General features: G+C 34.3%; 1 protein-coding gene across 1 annotated transcript in view; it reads right to left on the bottom strand.

Moving 5' to 3' along the window:
• LOC138327516 (ATP-binding cassette sub-family C member 5-like) overlaps positions 1 to 19,834 on the bottom strand; it is a 31,982-nt gene that overhangs the window by 7,067 nt on the left and 5,081 nt on the right. Inside the window, exons 5-18 of the mRNA XM_069273674.1 lie at positions 19,621 to 19,794; positions 19,185 to 19,247; positions 18,942 to 19,026; positions 18,304 to 18,452; positions 10,974 to 11,081; positions 10,318 to 10,450; positions 9,826 to 9,890; positions 7,627 to 7,698; positions 6,990 to 7,114; positions 6,525 to 6,597; positions 5,417 to 5,620; positions 2,262 to 2,406; positions 1,819 to 1,953; positions 823 to 1,001 (exon numbers count right to left, since the gene is read on the bottom strand). Coding sequence (XP_069129775.1) covers positions 823 to 1,001; positions 1,819 to 1,953; positions 2,262 to 2,406; positions 5,417 to 5,620; positions 6,525 to 6,597; positions 6,990 to 7,114; positions 7,627 to 7,698; positions 9,826 to 9,890; positions 10,318 to 10,450; positions 10,974 to 11,081; positions 18,304 to 18,452; positions 18,942 to 19,026; positions 19,185 to 19,247; positions 19,621 to 19,794 — 1,710 coding nt within the window. The remainder of the gene's footprint in view (positions 1 to 822; positions 1,002 to 1,818; positions 1,954 to 2,261; positions 2,407 to 5,416; positions 5,621 to 6,524; positions 6,598 to 6,989; positions 7,115 to 7,626; positions 7,699 to 9,825; positions 9,891 to 10,317; positions 10,451 to 10,973; positions 11,082 to 18,303; positions 18,453 to 18,941; positions 19,027 to 19,184; positions 19,248 to 19,620; positions 19,795 to 19,834) is intronic.

Raw genomic sequence — 19,834 nt, 5'->3', positions numbered from 1 at the left:
ACCTCACTGCGTTGGGTGGTCAGCATTTTAGTGGGTTTGAGTCTAAGTCAGCGTTTCATCAAAGTACATGTATTCAGCTTTTCTTCTACATTATCTATATAGTACTGATACTTTCTGATAACACATTATCAAGCATTCTGTCTATGGGCCTCATCATAGAAAGTTAATTCAATACTAAAGTGGCGTAAAACAAAGTCACAATGTAATCAATGTCAAAATGTATTCTCAATCCGATCAGAGGTCAGCGCGTGACCATGCATCTTTAAAGATGCTCCACCGCCGACAGACCAAAAATGATATTCATCATTTGAACAATAATTGGTGTTTAATCGTGTATATAATAGTCTAATTAACACAAAAAATAATATAAAATAATTTATCTTGCCTTTGGTACATGCGCATTCAGTAGTTCATTTCATATAGGATATAGTGGTACGGATTTTTTTCGGGATGCAATTAATTATTTTTCATATTTTTAACTTGAAGTAAAATTAGAAGCTCAAACTTTTCAATGGTGGTAATGGTGTAAAGTAAGTAACTTTTGTAACTGAAGAAAAATACTAAATCGTCTGCTCGAGTTTTTAATAGTGAAAAAATACCATTTGTCAGCGGTGGAGCATCTTTAATGGGAAATTAAGTGATCGAAGTTTACTATTTTTTTATCGATGCGAAGAGCAGTGAAAGTGTAAATGAAAAAAAAATTAGGAACTTTAATGCCTGTCTTCAAATTAAATTCCCATAATTATATCATAAATAGTAAATATTTAACAGCCAGAAGAAACAGATTGCATTTCCATTTCACAGTTCCAATACTACACCTACCGTCCCTTTAATCCAGATACCTAGCCACCACTCACTGAAGGAGACAGACGATATAGTACACGTGTACACCAGGAGTACCAACAACGTCACTATCATGCCACCAGCAGCGTTGATGTAGCTCTTGTACGTCTCCATGGTAATGTCCCCAATAACAGAAGTTTCTCTGTCAGTCAAAATGCCTGGAATGGAAAGTACGATTTTGGTATCCAATTTAAGTCAAATTCAATATAACAATAGAAACTATGACTAACACCCTTGCTCTGGCTAATTAAGCCTTTTAATTAGTAATAACTCCAATAATAGGGAATATTTCAGGCCTCTATATAGTTTACTCTACTCCCCTTTACAAAGTATGTCAGGGTTCTGTGCACCAGAACTCTATATATTTTACTCTACTCCACTTTATATCAGGGTTCTGTGCGCCAAATTTTATTAAAATTTGTCAAATAGTTTAAAAGGAGTTTGCCAGACAAAGTTGTGTCTACAGACGGACAACCCGATTCAAGTATTCTCCCCTTAATTTCATTGCGGGGGGGGGGGGGGGCAAACAACGTTTCCAAAACAATAATTGTGATTGAATATTTCATGATGTGTTGATATGAAAGGACATCAATAACCTTTTGTGTGTTTTAATTATGTTAGGTGAATTTCTGAAAAACGTCGTTAAACCAATGACGAGAGACGCAGATCATAAACTTAAAATAAGCGATAATAGCACAAAAGTATTTACCAACAAAATAAACAGAGGACATGGCTTTATTACTCTCTAAATGTTAATTTTCCATCATGGGGCCTTCTGATGTCAGCCGCCGTCGTCCTAATCATCGCGTTTTTAATTATCTCCGCGGACAACACTGCGATTTACACAGGTATTTTTGTATTGGTTTGGTGTAGAGGAAGATAGATATTTCCATGTTATACTTTTACTTTATTTTTCCGGAAATGTAGTTGGCCTTTATATTTTTTTTCTTGTTTGGGCCTTCTAACATTACATACCCTTTTCGTGGTTGGTGTTGGTCGACGCAGTATCTATAGGATTCTTAACATTATTCTGCTTTGTAATTTCATTTTTTGCTATTGATTCATCGCCGTTATCATCGTCGTTGTCATCATCCTTTATGCTGTTATCGTCTGTAATGGAAGACACTTTAGAATCCAAAATGATAACATTTTCTGTAATACACAGGTAAACACTGATCTTATAATATACAAGGAAAAAATGTGTCTTTTGTGAAACAAGTAATAATACAGACATTCTATATGATAGCGAAGTGGATTTAGATCATTTTTACGTTCTCAAACAAACCCATCAAAATGGTAAGCCGTCAACGATTCCGTCGAACTTTATCTTGCACCGCACAACTGTTAGACTACATAGCAACATGACATGCGTTGCCTAGTTATGTACAGGAGAACTACATTAATTAACAAGGGATTACCTGCACTATTTATGTCCATTTTGGAATTATACTGCTCCATAACTTTAGTGTATTGTCCATGCAGTGCCAACAGGTCTTCGTGTGTACCATGCTCGGTTATTTCACCGTCATCCATCACATAAATTTCGTCACAGTGTTTTAGGTACTGCAAGATAGAAGTTCAAGACAAAACATACAGTATAGCATGGTGGTCATAACATTGTAATATTATTACTATATTGATTCATATAACATTTATATTATCTCTTTTTTATCCCATATCTGACATGAACATATAAAATTTCAAAACGGATTGACAGTGAAAAACTTTTCACTTTTTCTCTTACCACGATGCTTATCCAACTTAGATTACAGCATTTTTATTTCATCTATTGTCGGCAAGAACAAATCTTAATATGTGTATTACTATGGTGCCAATAATTTATTCATTTAAATTACTCAACAAATTATATTAGGCCGGGAACTCGGGGGGTCCACGTGACCCTCCCCCCCCTACAACTTTACGAACAAATGTTTTTCTGAAGCCTTATGACCCACTGATAACGAAATCGAGAGGCAACATTGTATAAACTGGGATGAACTTTCGGTTATGACGTCATCAAGATGGCCGCCATCTCGAATTTCACTAAAGATTGAAAAATAGTCATAACATTGACATTTTTCAACCGAAGAAGACAAATGAGGCATCAAAATGACCACAATAGAACAACAAATACAAATCAGGACCATATAATCCAATATATGAAGTTATTTCTACGCAGGAAATGAAAAAACGGATTTTAAGCTCAAAAATGGTAATTTTTTAGCAAATTTTTCATATTTGGCTTGACGCAGCAAAAATGCTTGCCAGCAGCAAACTATTATTTCTAATAAGTTATTTGACCTCTTATTAATCAGTAAAAACAACAACAACAACAACAACAAACAATGTTTACATTATATAAGCTCCGGTTATGACGTTATCAAGATGGCCGCTATCTCGAATTTCACGAAAAAGTTAAAAATAGTCATAGACATTTTTCAACCGAAGTAAACAAATGAGGTATCAAAATTACCACAATCGAACAACAAATACATAAAAGGACCAAATAATCCTATATAAATAGTGATGTGTACGCAGGAAATGAAAAGATAAGATTTTAAGCTCAAAAATGGTAATATTTTAGCAATTTTTTCATATTTGGCTTGACGCAGCTATAATTGTTTCCCAACAAGAAACTATTATTCGTAATCAGTTATTTGACTTCTTATCAATTAGTAAAAACAACAACAACAAAACTATACAGAAATGCAAAAGAGAATTATTGCTATACCATCATTTGGTTTACAAAACATCACCGGATGCGTATACAGGATGTATGATTGCTGTTTTTTCCAAACCGCTGACACTACTGTTTCCGGATGTCTTAGAATTTCCTGAAGATAACATTGGCAATTGACGATTCATATCTTAACACATTTGAATTTAAGTTGGCTTAATATCTAAGTGGGACTTGATAATTTCCTAACATAATCCATTTTCATGTTCGAAAGTTTGTAGACTAGTAGCGTCTCAAAATGAATTTTTACAGCACAACGCCAACTAATAGGGTATCAAATTAAAACTGAAGAAAACATTTGTTTCCGTTAATACCACGACACTTTCCGAAATTTGTTTCTTTTAGAAATAGCGTACCACTGTTAACTTTATTTTTCTGTGTATAACGTAAGGAAATATCAGATGGTTACTGCAGTATCACATATTTCTTTCAATAGTTCTTAATGATAAGCATTATCGTTGTGCGTGCTTCTCGCCAGAGTGTCGATGAGCTGATGAGCTGATGTGACATTACATTACCGGTTTACCATCGTAGTTCTAACTTGTCAACCGTCCATGGCCAGAGGTAACATCAATAACATCGGGTTCGCGGATGTGGGAGCTCATCCTGTTTTCAACCTAGTGATTCACATATCGTATATGATGTTCCAGACCTCTCCGGTAGGATGGAAAAGACACCAGAGCCACATTCAGCGAAGGGTTGAGTTGCTTTTCCTTAATTCGTATGAAGCACAATTCCTCATTCTTGTGAACCCTCAGTGACCATAGATGGCACAGGTGGATTCTTTGAGGTCATAAATGAGGTCTACAGTGAAGTTCCTCTCTTTGCAAAGTCTGGAGAGCACTGTAGAAAACTTTTTCTGGAGAGTTTTCAATGGTATATCCACGCATACACCAGATGCGACACAACCAGTACCTTCAAGGGACTGGGAAAAGTCTGACCAATGAAATTTAACATTTATGACCTCATTTAAGACCTCGAGGATATCACATGTGCCATCTATAGTCGCACGAGTGTCCACAAGGTTGATGAATGGTGCTTGAATCATTCCACCATTCGAAGAATCTGGATCTGGTGTAATTTCCTGAGAGGTCTGAAATAGCATATACGATATGTTAGAATCTGAAGGAGATCCCACATCCCTGAACCTGTTGTTCCTGATATAAACTCTGGCCATGGATGGCTTTCGACGAATTGGATACTGATATCTCGATTACTCTGATTCGGACTGCATGTATCAGCTACCAGACATGCCGAGTCACGTCAGAGGATAGTGCAGTGAGGCGGGAAAGCACGCACAATGATAATGGTTATAATTGAGAACCAGTGAAAGAAATATGTGACATTGTGGTAACCATCTGACATTTTGCTTATACTATGCATAGGAAATAAACGAAACTGTGACTTGTCCTACCTAGATATTCTGTCAACTTTACATTCATGTTTCCTACTTATAAATCGCCAATATTCAAACTTATTTGAGGAACTTATAATACACCAGGAAACTGTAGTGTCAGCGGTTTGGAGGTAGAAAAATAGCATATACCCAGTATACGCACCCGGTGATGTTTTGTAAACTTAATGATGGTATAACAATAATACTTTTTGGTATCTCTATATATTATTATTGTTTTACTGAGTGATTAGAGGTCAAATAAGTGTTTAATAAGTGTAAAATAATAATCTGATGACGTCATAACCGGAAGTTCATCCCAGTTTATACAATGTTACCTCTCGATTTCGTTATCAGTGGGTCATAAGGCTTCAGAAAAACATTGGTTCGTTAAGTTGTGGGGGGGGGGGGGGTTGCACGTGGACCCCTCCTAGATGAGTTACCTGGAGTTGATGGGTTACCAAGACGACCGTTTTATGCTTCAACGCTTTATCAATACATTTGTGAAACAAATGCTGACCAACGTGGACGTCGACAGCAGACAGTGGGTCGTCAAGAAGATAAATTTCGCTTTCACTGTAGACAGCACGCGCCAAACTCACGCGCTGTTTCTGACCACCACTAAGGTTTATACCCTTATCGCCGATCTATATGGAATAAATCCACAATTCAACCTTAATTATACTTACATGTTAATTATAAAATATGTCATTATTAATTGCAAAGATTTGTGTACTATTGCAAAAATAAACGACACAACACAATATCTATATCCTGAAAAAAATACATAGTAAATTATGTAAGTTGCTCCGGACGAGCGAGCATTTTCTGTTTCATCGCGAAATAATTTATGCTAATTCCTAATCAAGTCACCGTTTCGTAAGAAAATATGAACGGTTTTGTGACAAAATATCGCATATAATGATGTATCTACCTACGGAAAGTATAAATTCTAATGTCATTACTTTGGGAGCAAAAAATACGTTTTATGTGAAACATTTGACGTTACTTTCTTAGCAACATGACGTAACAATCAGTACCTACCTGCTAGGGTAGATAAATCTGTAATATGCAAATATGGTACCCTAGTTATATAAATATAAACGTAAATGTGAGCAAGGTTTAAAAACCTGGCGAATTATGATCAAAATCAAATCCTACATGTAGACAATTGAAAATGCACGTACTTCCGGAGACACTATTTATGATTAAGTGGACAGTATGTACAATGTGTGATCTAACACGTTACCTCCGTGAGATCCCCGTTGGCCAGTATACGGATATCAGTACCTACCCGCAAGGGTAGATAACTCTGTAACATGCAAATGCATGGTATCCTTGTTGAATAGTTATAAACGTAAGAGTAAGCAAGGTTTAAAACTAATGAATTATAGAATTATGATCAAAAGCAAATCCTAAATGTAGACAGTTGAAAATGCACGTACTTCCGGAGACACTATTTATGATTAAGGGGACAGTATTTACAATGTGTGTTATCTACTATCTATGATAAGGTGGAAAGTATGTACAATGTGTACTCTAACACGTTACCTCCGTGAGATCCCCGTTGGCCAGTATACGGATATCTGGGTCCAAACCACAGACATGGACGACTTTAGTGTACCTGTAATATAGATATAACTAAATAGATCCACATAGTCTTTTGTGAAAGTTGATATTTTGCGGTTTTATAATAACTAGTGGGAATGCTTTTTAACAAATTATTAGTGAAATCTTGACGGAAAAAATATCAAAAGAATAGAAATAGTTTAGTAAAGCAAATTATTGGTATGGGTACGTGGTAAGGTAGAATGTACGAAAAGAACTTTTGATAGATTTTTATATTACAAAATAAAAAATACTTCAACAGAATAAAAATTACTTCCATCGTGAAGCAAACTTTAGTATTATGTATACGTTCAACGCATTTCTGACAATAAAGAGAATAGTACACAACTAATTGCTGATCTTTGCCATGACATGGCGAGATACACATGCACTGATGTAGTGACGTACCATTCTTTCTTGTATGGCCGACCAAACAGGACGTTATCTCTCAGTGTCCCGTTGAATATCCAGGCCTGTTGAGCTGCATACGCCACTGTGCCATCAACAGCAATGTGGCCGGTGATCAGTGGCATCTTGAAATGTAAACATAGTATCATATACTTTATATATCACATGGGTCTATAATTTGGTATGATGTATTTATATACAACAATAGCCAGTGATGTTTACATTTAGCATGCGAAACGTTATTTTCCTTTCATTTTCATTTTCAAAAAAGACATGTTATACATAGAAAATCAATCATGTATATTCTATTTTGTATTATTATTCACAACTACCAAAAATTAATTGCTTAAGTGCTTCCCAGATAATGCTGGAACACTGGCTAATCCATACAATAATCTAAATAATATGACAGGACAATAAAATATCGTATATTTATATATATATATATAATCTATATATAGAAAGGTCAAGTGAAGGGGGGGGGGGGGGGGGGTTTGGGGGGGGGGGGGGGGGGGGGGGGGGACGTAAACTGTAATGAAAATTTACTTATAGGTAATCGCCTACATGTAAATCAAATTATTTTTAACAACATAACGACATTTTACCGTAACCCTAGTAGGATAAAATCAAAGCTTACCCTTCCTATGAACGCTTGTAACAGGGAGGATTTCCCACAACCGACTGATCCACATATCCCTATATGTTTACCCTACATGAATAAAACCGGACATTACACACAGGATATTCCGTATTTGCATACTAAAGTTATTCTTTGTGACGTCATCATCATATGAGCGAAACTCATGTTGTTTCCCATCTCTCTTTGGGACATTGTTATACCAGAATTTCATGTAGAGACCGCAATGAACCCTGGGAGAGATTGGTCGTTTTCTCTAAAATATTGGTGACGCTATGCTCGCAAACACATGACATCACATCAATAAACGTCCGAAAGGGCAGATAACTCTGTAATATGCAAATTCCTGTTCTTTCAATTATCAAAATAGAAAATGATTATGTATACAATATATCTAATGACATTAACTACGTAACAAGTATTAGCTTCCCAAAAAGCTAAGAAGGCTACCATACAGCATTATTTATTAGGAAGCAATAATAGGAAAGCTTGGCGCATTGTTCTGTTCACAGTTAGCTGCCATAGTTTGATAATTTAAATGCTTTCGCATTCAATGTTAAAGATAATCAACTTCATGAAAGGGCCACTAGGCTACCTTTCCAAAACAAAAAATAAAGTTGTTTTTCTAACAATTTATGTCACAATATGGCAAAAGATGAGGTTACAACACCAAACAAGTTGAAGTTTTGCTGTCTGCCACAGAAATAGTCAACTAACGCGTTGTAATTATGAAGACGTCGGGAAACATAATACGACCTGCGTTATGAAAATCAATGTTTTGTTTAATTTAATAAAGTTGTTCAGAAGGTGCAGGGGCCTTTACCTAATGCTAACAAGTTTTCCGTCTAATATAGCCTACACTGTACTGATATATGTACAACGTTACATACGCATAGAAACAAGCTTGACATTTCGGTTAAAACTGTACTTTACTGTAGCGCATACAGTTCCACAAATATCCTTTAAGTAAAGCCTAAGTTTGTTTCAGCACATCTCATGTACGGACAGTTTTTACAAGTAGGTCATGATCATCTAGTTAACAGTACTAGTTAGGCTATATATAGATGCTCCACGCGCTCTCGACCATGTCAACAAAACTCAGCAAATCACTCCGAGGGGATCCGATTGCGAACTTATATTCTATATAGTACGTGTAGTGCCGCCTTCTGTGATTTCTGAGAATAATATCCGACAACCAGAAAAAAACATTCGGACTTCTCTGGATTTATCAAATGATAATTTGTTTGCAATAATTTCCCCACTGGTACCCCTTACACACATGAAATCTTCAACATCAAGTAACCAATCAACACGCGTAAATCGTTTTGGCCAAACAGACTATTTAAAACCATGAGAAATACCAAGAAAACATGGCAGGCAAAGCGACCGATTATAATACTACCATCCTGGGATGGTAGCAAAAATACAAATTCATAACACAGAAAACTTGTCCGGAGCAAGTTAAGCATTTTTCTCAATATATTTTGGGTTTATGGTGTCACTTTTGTCTATGACTTCTTTAACCCAAACGATATTGATAATAATGTTTATACTTCAGTTTAAATAACTCAATAAAGTACTAGTTAGACATTGAGGTACGTGCTTTATTTACTTTTACATTAAAACAATTTGAGTTGTGTATACATGTAATTTATCTTAACGAACAGTTAAGTTTGGCCAATTACTGTGCCGCTTTTAAAATTCCCGCCGAAAACATTCTTCATGCTCGACGAACAATTCAGTCTATGAAAAATAGCCTCAAATTTCTAACGGATAGAAATGAGTGAGACAGATGATATTAATCATTAAAAAATATTTAGAACATCGTTGGCGTCATAACCTGTCGATTGCCAGCTGGTGACTCTGCCTGGATTTATAATGACATTGAATAAAGTATAATCTGTTATCACATCTTTATATCAAGGCCAAATATGTTAATACAAGTACTGACTATCCTATTAGACATGCTTTTGGTTTGTAACATTCATGTTTGGGATACCTACAACGTGGTGCGTGTATGACAATCAATCATTCGTTGGTTCAAAGAACATTGAAACATAAAATCTCATTTAATAGATTTGGTTTATAAAATATCATGAAACATATCCTATTAACAAGTCTAAATAGTTACATACTGTAATTAATTAGCTCCACAATCAACATTTATTGTAGTATGAAAATGAATTTGATTTCCCTTACCCTTCTGATTGTCAGGTTAACACTCTGTAAGGCGAGAGAAGCCATCGAAAGGTGACGGTTTGAGTCTGAACAAATATAACATTGATAAGTCGTTAAGCTTCAAAACAAATATACTCACATATCGCAGATTAGCATAAATAAAAATCTTAATAAAGAACTACTATAGATCGCTTTACATTGACTGGGACATTATATTAGGGTTTCAATACCGGACATATTCACAGAGCTTAAGTTTCTATACAGGTGAAAGGGCAAAGGTTAAAGTTCATGGTTCACCGATTCCTATTATTGTTCTAAGGTACGTCAATGAGGTTCTGAATATTTCGCTGGTGGTGAAATTCGCGGATATCAGTATAAGAACACGACTATAGCGACAATACTTAACCTATATTACATTATGATATAGGTACTGTATTAGACGATTTCCAAACGTAAGTGAATCATTATTTTGTCTCATAAAGTTTTGAAATTATGGCTCTCTTAAATTCTAACCTTTAGACTTTTCAGATTGATTATTGTGGACTTCCCCATCCCACATAAACACAGCGTTCTTCAGTTCTATCGCGTTCTCTTTATCCTCTACGTCACACCCTGGTGGCTTGAACTCCTCTTCTAGCATGAAGTTCTGTGGCAGGTAAATATTTTATTACTAACATTTCTAATATCATTATTATTATCATTATTATTTCAAACGTTTTGCAAAAAACTTCGTAAAGATACATAAGATAGTAGTAATAAGTGATAAGATATATATATATATATATATATATATATAAGCTGCATAAGATCTTACATATACATATGTATATCTTATAAGGTATAAGATATTCAAGAATAAAAGTAAATGATGAAATGAAAATGTAAACGACGTGTTCATCGATTCTGATAATGTAATCATAAAACATATATTGCTAATCTACAAGACACTTTATGATATTTCATATTTATGTATGCCTATGTTTTATTTCCATTTATAAGCGGTTCCACGGTCATCATACGCCAATGCTTTAATGGCGACAATAGTGTTATGTTAACAGGACATTCTGAAGTAATATGAAATCGACCTGCGGTTTATACAACCAGTCGCTCTCAATCTTTCTCTGGAAACTCGTCAATAATGTCCATAGTTTAATAAGTCAAATACATACCTTTATTCTTTCAAAACTTATCCTAGTTTCCCCAAATATCTGCGAGGCAAAAGGAACAAACGCCACGATGATCCTCATGAAGTTAATTGTGGAAACAATTCCAAACGCCTGAAAAATATATAGAGCATCCTAACAATGGACGCGCTTTGTCGGTATTGTGGACAATATTTGCCTCAGAGATTTTTTGCATTTTCATAACAGGGTTATTTGCCCTTGTTTGTAGGTATTGATTATGACGTCACCTCATATTTTCAGAGGAAAAGACGTGAATTTCATTCACAAAATAATGGCGTTACAACGGATTCCTACTATCAAGGGAGGTAACTCTGTAATATGCAAAGACGGAATAAACAAACATACGATTTATAACCTATATTATATTATCATATGTTATATTGTAATATGAGTAAATTATCTTCGCTTATCATGCTTACTTACTACATCAACATATTCAGTAAATAAGTGGGTAAACAAAAACACATGTCTGCAAGGAGGAGTATATTTCTGATCCTAATAATTTGTGAATACAATTATACGTGCATATGATAAAGTATGTTTTATTCCTGTGAAATAAAACAAACTAAAAGCAAGCAAAAAAAGACAACAGATGACATATACCTTTATCCAGAAACGTGTTTGCATTTTTCCCTTGAAACGAAAAAATACCACCATAGCTTTTAAACATAAATGAAAATGTAATACAAATGTAATACAATATGATATGCGAAAAAAAATTTAGAACGGGAATTATTTATACGTAAATGCATATATTGTGCATGCGTTTTCTGTTTTTTGTATGATAGGATAAAATGATTCACTCTGTTAAAAAAACTAAAAAGCTAAAAAAAATCCTTCTTCAAACAATGGGCAATTCGTAATTATACATTTCTGAGGTATTACTGCCGATATTCTCAAATATGTTATGATAAATTGAACAGAAACTGTAAGAAGTAAACTTTGAAAAAGTATTTAAACTGCATGAGTATATACGAATTTATGGACCATTTAAGGTTTTTGCTTGCTTTGGTTCTTGTTTGCCTCCCTTTATCAGAATTTCTAGTAATAGAAGTCATGATTAACATAGCTCATATATAGCATGGCGTTTGAACATTGATTAAAGGTCCGAATCATAGTAATATATAAGGAGACCATTTAAGTTTTTCAAAATAAGTTTTGACGACAATTTCGATGAAATAGTGTAAAGGATGAAAAATATTACTGAATTGCTGATTAAATTCGTTGTAATTTCTTTCTTTTTTTCCAAAAAATAATTTATTCAGTAATACATGTAAATAACAATACATTTCCCATTCGCATATCTAGGGCTCTCATTCAATTTCCATACTTGATTATCTTTTAGATCAAAATTCCCTCACTCTTCTTACTTACCTAATTACAGACATATTCAGAATTTGCGCTTGCATACATTTCAATCATTCGTCGCATCCACTCAAAAATTATATATAATGAAGTTAATTTGAATTAATTTCAACAACTGTCTATAAGAATAACAAGGGAGACAACTCTTACATAAAATAGTCAGAAAGGAGACTAATCCGTTTCATTCTAAAATGGGGGAACAAAAATGGGGACACAAAAAGTTGATTTTCTCCAGAAGTAAGTAAATTGAAATACATTAATTTTGCTGGAACACTAAAAAAGTCATTCTGATTTCAGAACAGTTGGAATTATGAAGATACTTCTAACAGTATTTCTATCATTATTATTATATATTATGTAAGTTAATTACAAGCTAACCGATATTTACATATTATATAATGGGACTAATTCACGTACCACGCGTAACCGATAACGTTTTATTCCCGTTGAAAACAAGCGTTCTAACGGCCTTCTAGGGTTAAGTTCATTTTACGAATTTAAAGTCAACAAATGGACGGAACAATATCAAGAAACAATGCATATTCAGCTCTAATATCGACATTAGTCAGGCATAGAACTCGTTACCAGATAGTAAGAATTTCCTGTAACAGTTGTGATAGGAAAATATTACGATGTCAGTAAATAAATGTTTAATTTCTTTCGTTTGATTCAATTTGATGATTTGGTCCCGAACATTCCAGTGACGTAGGAGTGAATGAAACGTCAGTCAGGCCCGTCAAACAGTGACGTCACAATCACCGGAATGACGTCGCTTACATAGAGAATACATGGTTAGTATCTTACAATACAAGGTTTATTTTGGTGCGAGACTTAGGAAAGCCGAGATGACGAGGCTTTGCCGAGTCATCCCGGCTTTCCGTGTCGAGCACCAAAATAAAACTTGTATTGTAAGATACTAACCGTGTATTCTGTTTATCCTGCAACCATTTTGGCATTCAAAACGAAAGCAAATTGACAGTTATTTACTTGGTTTCGCTCGAAGCGAGACGCTTCCTTGATGCGGAGGTAAAGATTCATTCAGTAAACCGAATGAGAGTGTACTCCTTTTTACTGCCGTGGGAAATTAAATAAGCGCATTCACAAACAGTATCCGTAATATTATTCAGTGTGATATATCATTGAAACAAAATGAAAATACTAAAAAAACAATAAATACCCATTAAAGAATTACTTTACAATACATACCTTTGCCATGAGCCAAGAAAAAGACGACACCGCCATACGAGATTTTCGATAGCGTAAAAATGACGTCATTCCGGTGAATGTTACGTCACGTTTTAGCGGGACTGAATGACGTTTCATTCACCGGAAGGTTCAAGTTCTGGGTCAGGTTAGAAAAAGTTCCGTCAGATATGGAACAAATTCACGTGATCGTATTGACGGATAAAGCATATCGTATTGACGGATAAAGCACAAGTTTATCCGGCAGTAGTTATCGGTCAGTATGTGGGACAGTTGCAGGATAAATACATGTAGGCTATTTCCCATGGTAGAAAAAAGGATTACACAATCATTCGGCTTAGCGAATGCACCATTTCTTGATCATCAAAGAAACGTTTCGTTTTGAGCGAAATTATATTGGAAATATGACAAATACATTCATTATTTACATAAACCAATAATTAAAACAAATCATTTATTTCATCTAGACTAAAACTCATTTGGAAAATTGGAGACGTCCTAGGCCTATCGCTACCCATGATACACTCGATCGTGGTCTAAATATTGTGTAACTTTGCATCGGATATTTGATCCAGATATATCTGTCTTCGACAGTTATATTTAGAACTATGAATATGTGGAAGGAACGTGTGAACAAGATAAAAACAACCCATCTCAACTGCTATTCCGGGACCTTACAATGTAATATTGGTCACCTCAGCCTAAGCACAAGTTATTTGTTATGTAAAATAGTTGCTATGTCACATAATCGAAAAATGAATTATATATTAAGTAAATATCGGTTAGCTTGTAATTACTTATTACTTACATAATATATACTTAAAATAATAAAAATACTGTTAGAGGTATCTTCATAATTTTAGTGTTCCAGCAAAATTAATGTATTTTATTTTTCTTACTTTTTGAGAAAATCAACTTTTTATGTCCCTGTTCCCCCGATGCAAAAATTCCCTTGGAAGGTCTTTATCACTACGGTGTTGATTCCGTTTGAAAACAAGCGTTCTGACGCCCTTCGAATTTGCGAATTCAAACTCAACAAAAGTAGCGGAACAATATCAATAAACCAGATATTTTCACCACTAATATCGAGATTAACCAGGCATAGAACTCGATACCAGGTAATAAGAATTTCCTGTAACCGATGCGATATGAAAATATTGCGATATGAGTAAATAAATGATTAATTTCTTTATTCTGATTACCATTTCTAAATTTGACGATTTGATCCCGAACATTCCAATGGCGTCACTTTTTTGTCCTCTATGAGCCCGGGTGATTCGACCTTGCAAGCTGACGTTTTGAAGGATTGAATAAGCATTTATTTGTGGTATTATGGTGGCAATTTGCACTCATATACAGCTTAACATAGTTTAAAATTATAGTGTTACTTTATCATGAAACATTTCATTATTTAAACGTCACTTTGACAAAATCAAGGACGTATATGAGAAGGATGAGTCACGAATCCTTCTCACTTATAAATCCTTGACAAAATGAATAAGAAACAGTAGGCCTATACGTAGGCTACAATTTCAATCTTACAGCGTTTGTGGATACCAAGGACGTATATGAGATCACTTATAAATCCTTGGTGGATACAGTGCTTCGTTGAGTAGATGAAATTCATGAAATATTGCACAAAAACATCATTAACATGCTTCTGAAACATATAATTAATGATTTGCATTGAATATGTTTGACATTGTGTGTAAAAAATCTATTTGGTCTTTCGCCGTCGAAAACCGATGAAACCGCGGTACCACTGGGTTGCGAGTATATCGTGATTTTTTCGTGTTTTTTTTTTTTTTTATTCATTCATTATAAAAGAAGCGATCTTTGAAGACTTAAGACTATCTTTAGTCCAAACAAATTCGGCAATAGCATGAATTCATTTTTTTATATTTGAGTTGAATGCATCAAATCGGATCTGTTCCCGACATCGACTGTGCATTGTATTTTCATGCAACTTAGTAGAATTTTACGATGCATACGCAGTAGAAAGATATAATCTAAAAAAGATTGCATTGTACAATTTCTCATTGCATATAACTTTGATATTCCACGGTATAAAATATAAACTGTCGTTTTCTCCGTATCAACGTAACACGAGCCTGTGCTTCGTCTCGGCGAAATCTAACTCATTCCTCTCAGGGGGTGTCTTCACCGACGTTCGAGCATTTCAGAAAAAAAATCAATAAAATAACAAACAAAGATTATTGTATACCAGGTATATTAAAGAACAACAAAAAACTTTGTGATTTGTAATCAGTGTGTTATTATCATTTTTCCACTTTTCTTCATGCTGAAACAACAGCTACATGCACATTACATTTACAATTTTTTATTTTTCCCATTAGGAAATTCTAAATCATACATCATCAAAAAAAATAACAATGTTATCTGCTTCTTATAAAAATCACTGTATATTAAAAAAACAGAAATCTGGCTTATTGTTACCGTGGTGCAGATCTTCTGATCTTTCGATTCTCACCACCGGCGGCATTTTTTTTTTTTTTTTTGGTTTTTTTTTTTTTTTTTTATATATCATGCAAACATGCCTATTCAAACTATTCGCAATATCTGGCGAGGGCTACATGTACATGTAGCTCTATTACTACAAAATAAATAATTATATATCTGAGGATTTACATCGGATATATACACGGTCAGCATCTTCCAGTAGCTAGGCCAAGAACGTACATGTATCCTTGAATAGGCCTGTTAGTTTTATTTTGGTGTTGACACGGAAAGACGAGATGACTCCTGTCTCCTGGACATTAAAACAAATCATTTATTTCATCTAGGCAAATGATAATTTGAAAATTCCATATACCGCCTGCAAGGAGACGTCCTAGGCCTATTGCTAACCACAATGCACTCGATCGTGGTCTTATACAAATGTATTATGTAACTTTTCATCGATTATTTGATCCAGATATATCTGTCTTCGACAGTTATATTTAGAATTATGAATATGTGGAAGGAACGTGTGTATAAGATAAAAACAACCCATCTCAACTGCTATTCCGGGACCGTGAAATGTAATATTGGTTACCTCACCCCAAGCACAGGGGCACGCAAATTATTCATCATGTAAAATAATTGCTATATACGTCATGTCCACATGACTGAAAATTGCGAAAAATGAATTATTTATTATGCAAGTATCGGTTAGTTTGTAATTAACTTACATTATATATAATAATAATAATAAAAGTACTGCCAGAGGTTTCTTCATAATTCCAATTGTTCTGAAATCAGAACGATTTTTAAGTGTTCCAGCAAAATTAATGTAGTGTAACTTTCTTACTTTTGGAGAAAATCGACTTTTTGTGTCCGTATTTCCCTGATGCAGATATTCACTTTTGCCATACTTGGAAGGTCTTTATCACTACGGTGGTTATTCCCGTTGAAAACAAGCGTTCTGACGCCCTTCGCGGGTTAAGTTCATTTTACGAATTTAAAGTCAACAAAAGAACAATATCAAGAAACAATGCATTTTCAGCACTAATATCGACATTAGTCGGGCACAGAACTCGATATCGGATTTTAAGAATTTCCTGTAATAGTTGCAATAGAAAAATATTACGATGTCAGTAAATAAATGTTTAATTTCTTTCGTTTGATTCAATTTCTAAATTTGATGACTTGATCCCGAACATTCCAGTGACGAGTGAATGAAACGGCAGTCAGTCCCGCCGAACAGTGACGTCACAATCACCGGAATGACGTCGCTTACATATTTCCCACGGTAGTCAAAAGGAGTACACACTCATTCGGTTTAGTGAATGCATCTTTTCTTGATCATCAAAGAAGCGTTTCGCTTTGAGCGAAATCGTGTTAATAACAGGCAATTTGCTTTCGTTTTGAATACCATCTTCTGTATGTATAATGAAAAAGTTGCAGGATAATCACTATCTTACAATACAAGTTTTATTTTGGTGTCGACAGGGAAAACCGAGATGACTTGGCAAAACCTCCTCATCGCACAAACGATAGCAGCATCGATATTAATTATAGCAAAACAAAAATGTCAAACGTTGGAAATATTGCAAGAACATTCATTATTTACATAAACCAGTAATTAGAATAAACATTTATTTCATCTAGACTAAATAATTTGCAAATCCCATACACTACCTGCAAGGAGGTGTCCTTGGCCTATCGCTACCCACGATGCTCTCGATCGTGGTCTTATATTATGTAACTTTTAATGGGATATCAAATCTAGATATATCTGTTTTCAACAGTTAAATTTCTATGAACACGTGTAAAACAAGCAGTCTGAACTGCTATTCCGAGACCGTAAAATGCAATCTTGGTCACCTCAGCCAAAACACAGGGGCACGCAAATTATAAAATTAGGTTAGCTTTTTAATTGTCATTATTGTTATATACACTGTATGTTATATTTAAACGAAAACATATATTTTACCTAAGAAGCCAATGACATATATAATGTAAGTATCGGTTAGCTTGTAATAATACTAATAAATATAAATATAGAAGGACACATAACATCATTTTTTGAAGGATATGTATAAGACATAGAAAGGCAAAACCTTTCATACATTAGAAATGATAGTCCTATTTCGTTGTAAATTCAATGCAATTAAAATCTTACTTTTTATTTTTGTATTGGTCGATACCTGTATCGAGAAGGATCATAACCAAAGTTCAAAGATATATTTTATTTAAGGTTTGCTTCCACATTACACTACCTCTTTAAATATGGCGTAAAACTTACTGTGGAGGCTGTCAGGTGATTTCCCGCGGTAACGTATAATGCAATCGTAGCTACAATAACCAGAGATGGGGACATCAGGATCACAGCATTGCAAATCAAATTCAGTATTGTCGATTGTAGCAATGGTTTAGTTTCTGTGTCCCTTATACCTGTTCATAACAAACTTCATGTAATAATTACCTTATATAAAACATGTCCGAAATTTTGATCGATAATAATAAGGTTCATCACAGATAACAACCAATTTAGGTTAAAATAATAAATAATAATAATAAATAGTTCAGTACTTTTTTTATACTTTCTTATATGTTTCATTTATGTTTCTCTTTTGATCAGTTTTTTGCGCAAACCAACAATAAGCACTAAACTATGTTGTATATTAATTGGATTCATATATGTTGCAATAGGTGATATTTTCATTATGCTAATCTTACTTGTTTGAATCAGTGTTGCGCTAATTTGTTTTTCGATAAAATAAGTACGCTAACTATAGTTTGGTTACACTACTTAATACAGAATGTTTTACATTTAACCAATACAGAATATTTATACATTTAACTAATACAGAATGATTTTACATTAATTCTAAAACAGGATGCTTTTACATTTACCTTATACAGAATGTTTTTGTTATTTACCTAATACAGAATGTTTGAATGACTCCTCCCAGGCGTACATCTTTATCAGCTTCATGCTGCTAAACAGCTCATTCATCTTCCGAATCTGTAGACAAATTCAAAATATCGTTTATCATGTTATTGATAAATTCGGGGTTATGCGTTGTAACGTTGAAACTTCGAAAGATACTACAAAATAACAGTGTACTATAGAAGAAGCATCAAGTGTATATACATCAGTCAAATGAGATATTAGATACATACCCGAATGTCCGTCCATAGTAAAGTTTTCCTTCGCAGAAACGAAATAATTTCAATCAAGACAACCTGGAAGACAAATTGTGATGATAGAATTATTTAATCCATGATGATTTGAAATAACCATTTGTCGTTGTTTTATTGATATTTTGGCGAAGGCGAAAACAATGCGGCATAAATATTCATATTGACAACAATATATAATCCCAAGTACGTATGAACCATCGTAATTGTTCCAACTATCTTAGCAACAACACCTTATTCATCTATAAATCTTATTGTTCTTAAAAACTATCATTTGTCTGTGCATCGTCGTGGAAAAACGTGTGATCTACATTCATAACGTTCTAAGGTAGATGGCAGTAATATGCAGCAGAGTATGTTATAGTATGAATTAGAAAAGCAGTTCAGAGCACATTAAGTAAGTAAATAGGAACTTTACCTGGACGATGAAGAATATGACAAATGTGCCAAATGTTACTAAACACCAGAAGTCTACAAGGGAGTAGATATATGCTGTGCCGACGATCAGATAGACAGGCATGGCGAGAAGATACACAAAAAACTGGGAGTTCATCAGTACCCTCAGGGCGTCCGAGTTAAAGATAGTTATTATCTACAAACATATACAAACAACAACAACATCAGTACCCTCA

The sequence above is a fragment of the Argopecten irradians genome, chromosome 7 (genome assembly GCF_041381155.1).
Source record: "Argopecten irradians isolate NY chromosome 7, Ai_NY, whole genome shotgun sequence".
NCBI classification, from domain to species: Eukaryota; Metazoa; Mollusca; class Bivalvia; order Pectinida; family Pectinidae; genus Argopecten; species Argopecten irradians.
This window is presented reverse-complemented; position numbering and strand designations above follow the sequence as displayed.